Below are 602 nucleotides of genomic sequence, written 5' to 3'. Positions count from 1 at the left end.
GAGAGAGCGTTAAAATGAAGTAGAGAGTGAGAAGGAAAGCCAAACAAACAGACTGAAAGAGAAGACGAGAGAACCTGGTGCCCATCGGGTGCCCACGTCCGCCTCACCTTGGCATTGAATTCCGCCAGTATCTCAAAGTGCCTCTTGAGATCCGTCGCCAGAATTGCCTCGATCACCAGGAACCTGAAGCGTTTGAACTCGGCTCTGTCCAAGTGAGTGAGGAAGTTGTACTCGGGCTTCGAGAGGAAGAGAGACCAGGCTGCGGCGGCGTGGTGGTTCTCCAAGACGCTGCGGTCATTGTACAGAACCGCCTGCGGGAGAGGAGGAAGGACTCAGGTCACGGCGTTCGGTTCCGATGGAGTTTGTGTGGCTGGGTGTTGGCGTGTGTGTAGGGAGGTGTGTGTTAGGGTTGGAGAGGATATATTATTAACTATAATGCAGATGTTGACGCCAAATACTTCGGTATATTATTAATCATAATGCAGATATTGATACTAAATAGTTTGGTATATTGTCAGCTATAACTCAGTGGGATTTTTATGAGCTATAACGCAGATTTTGATACCAAGTAGTGGGATACATACATCTCTTTAATAATAAAT

At 47.2% G+C, this 602-nt stretch overlaps 1 protein-coding gene across 1 annotated transcript in view; it reads right to left on the bottom strand.

Moving 5' to 3' along the window:
- The window catches only part of LOC119588965 (cGMP-inhibited 3',5'-cyclic phosphodiesterase A-like), a 64821-nt gene that overhangs the window by 5975 nt on the left and 58244 nt on the right, over nt 1-602 (bottom strand). The window contains exon 13 of the mRNA XM_037937572.1: nt 108-311. Coding sequence (XP_037793500.1) covers nt 108-311 — 204 coding nt within the window. The remainder of the gene's footprint in view (nt 1-107; nt 312-602) is intronic.

This window comes from Penaeus monodon, chromosome 24 (genome assembly GCF_015228065.2).
Source record: "Penaeus monodon isolate SGIC_2016 chromosome 24, NSTDA_Pmon_1, whole genome shotgun sequence".
NCBI lineage: Eukaryota > Metazoa > Arthropoda > Malacostraca > Decapoda > Penaeidae > Penaeus > Penaeus monodon.
Note: the sequence above shows the minus strand (reverse complement) of the source record. Positions and strands in the feature narration are given on the sequence as shown.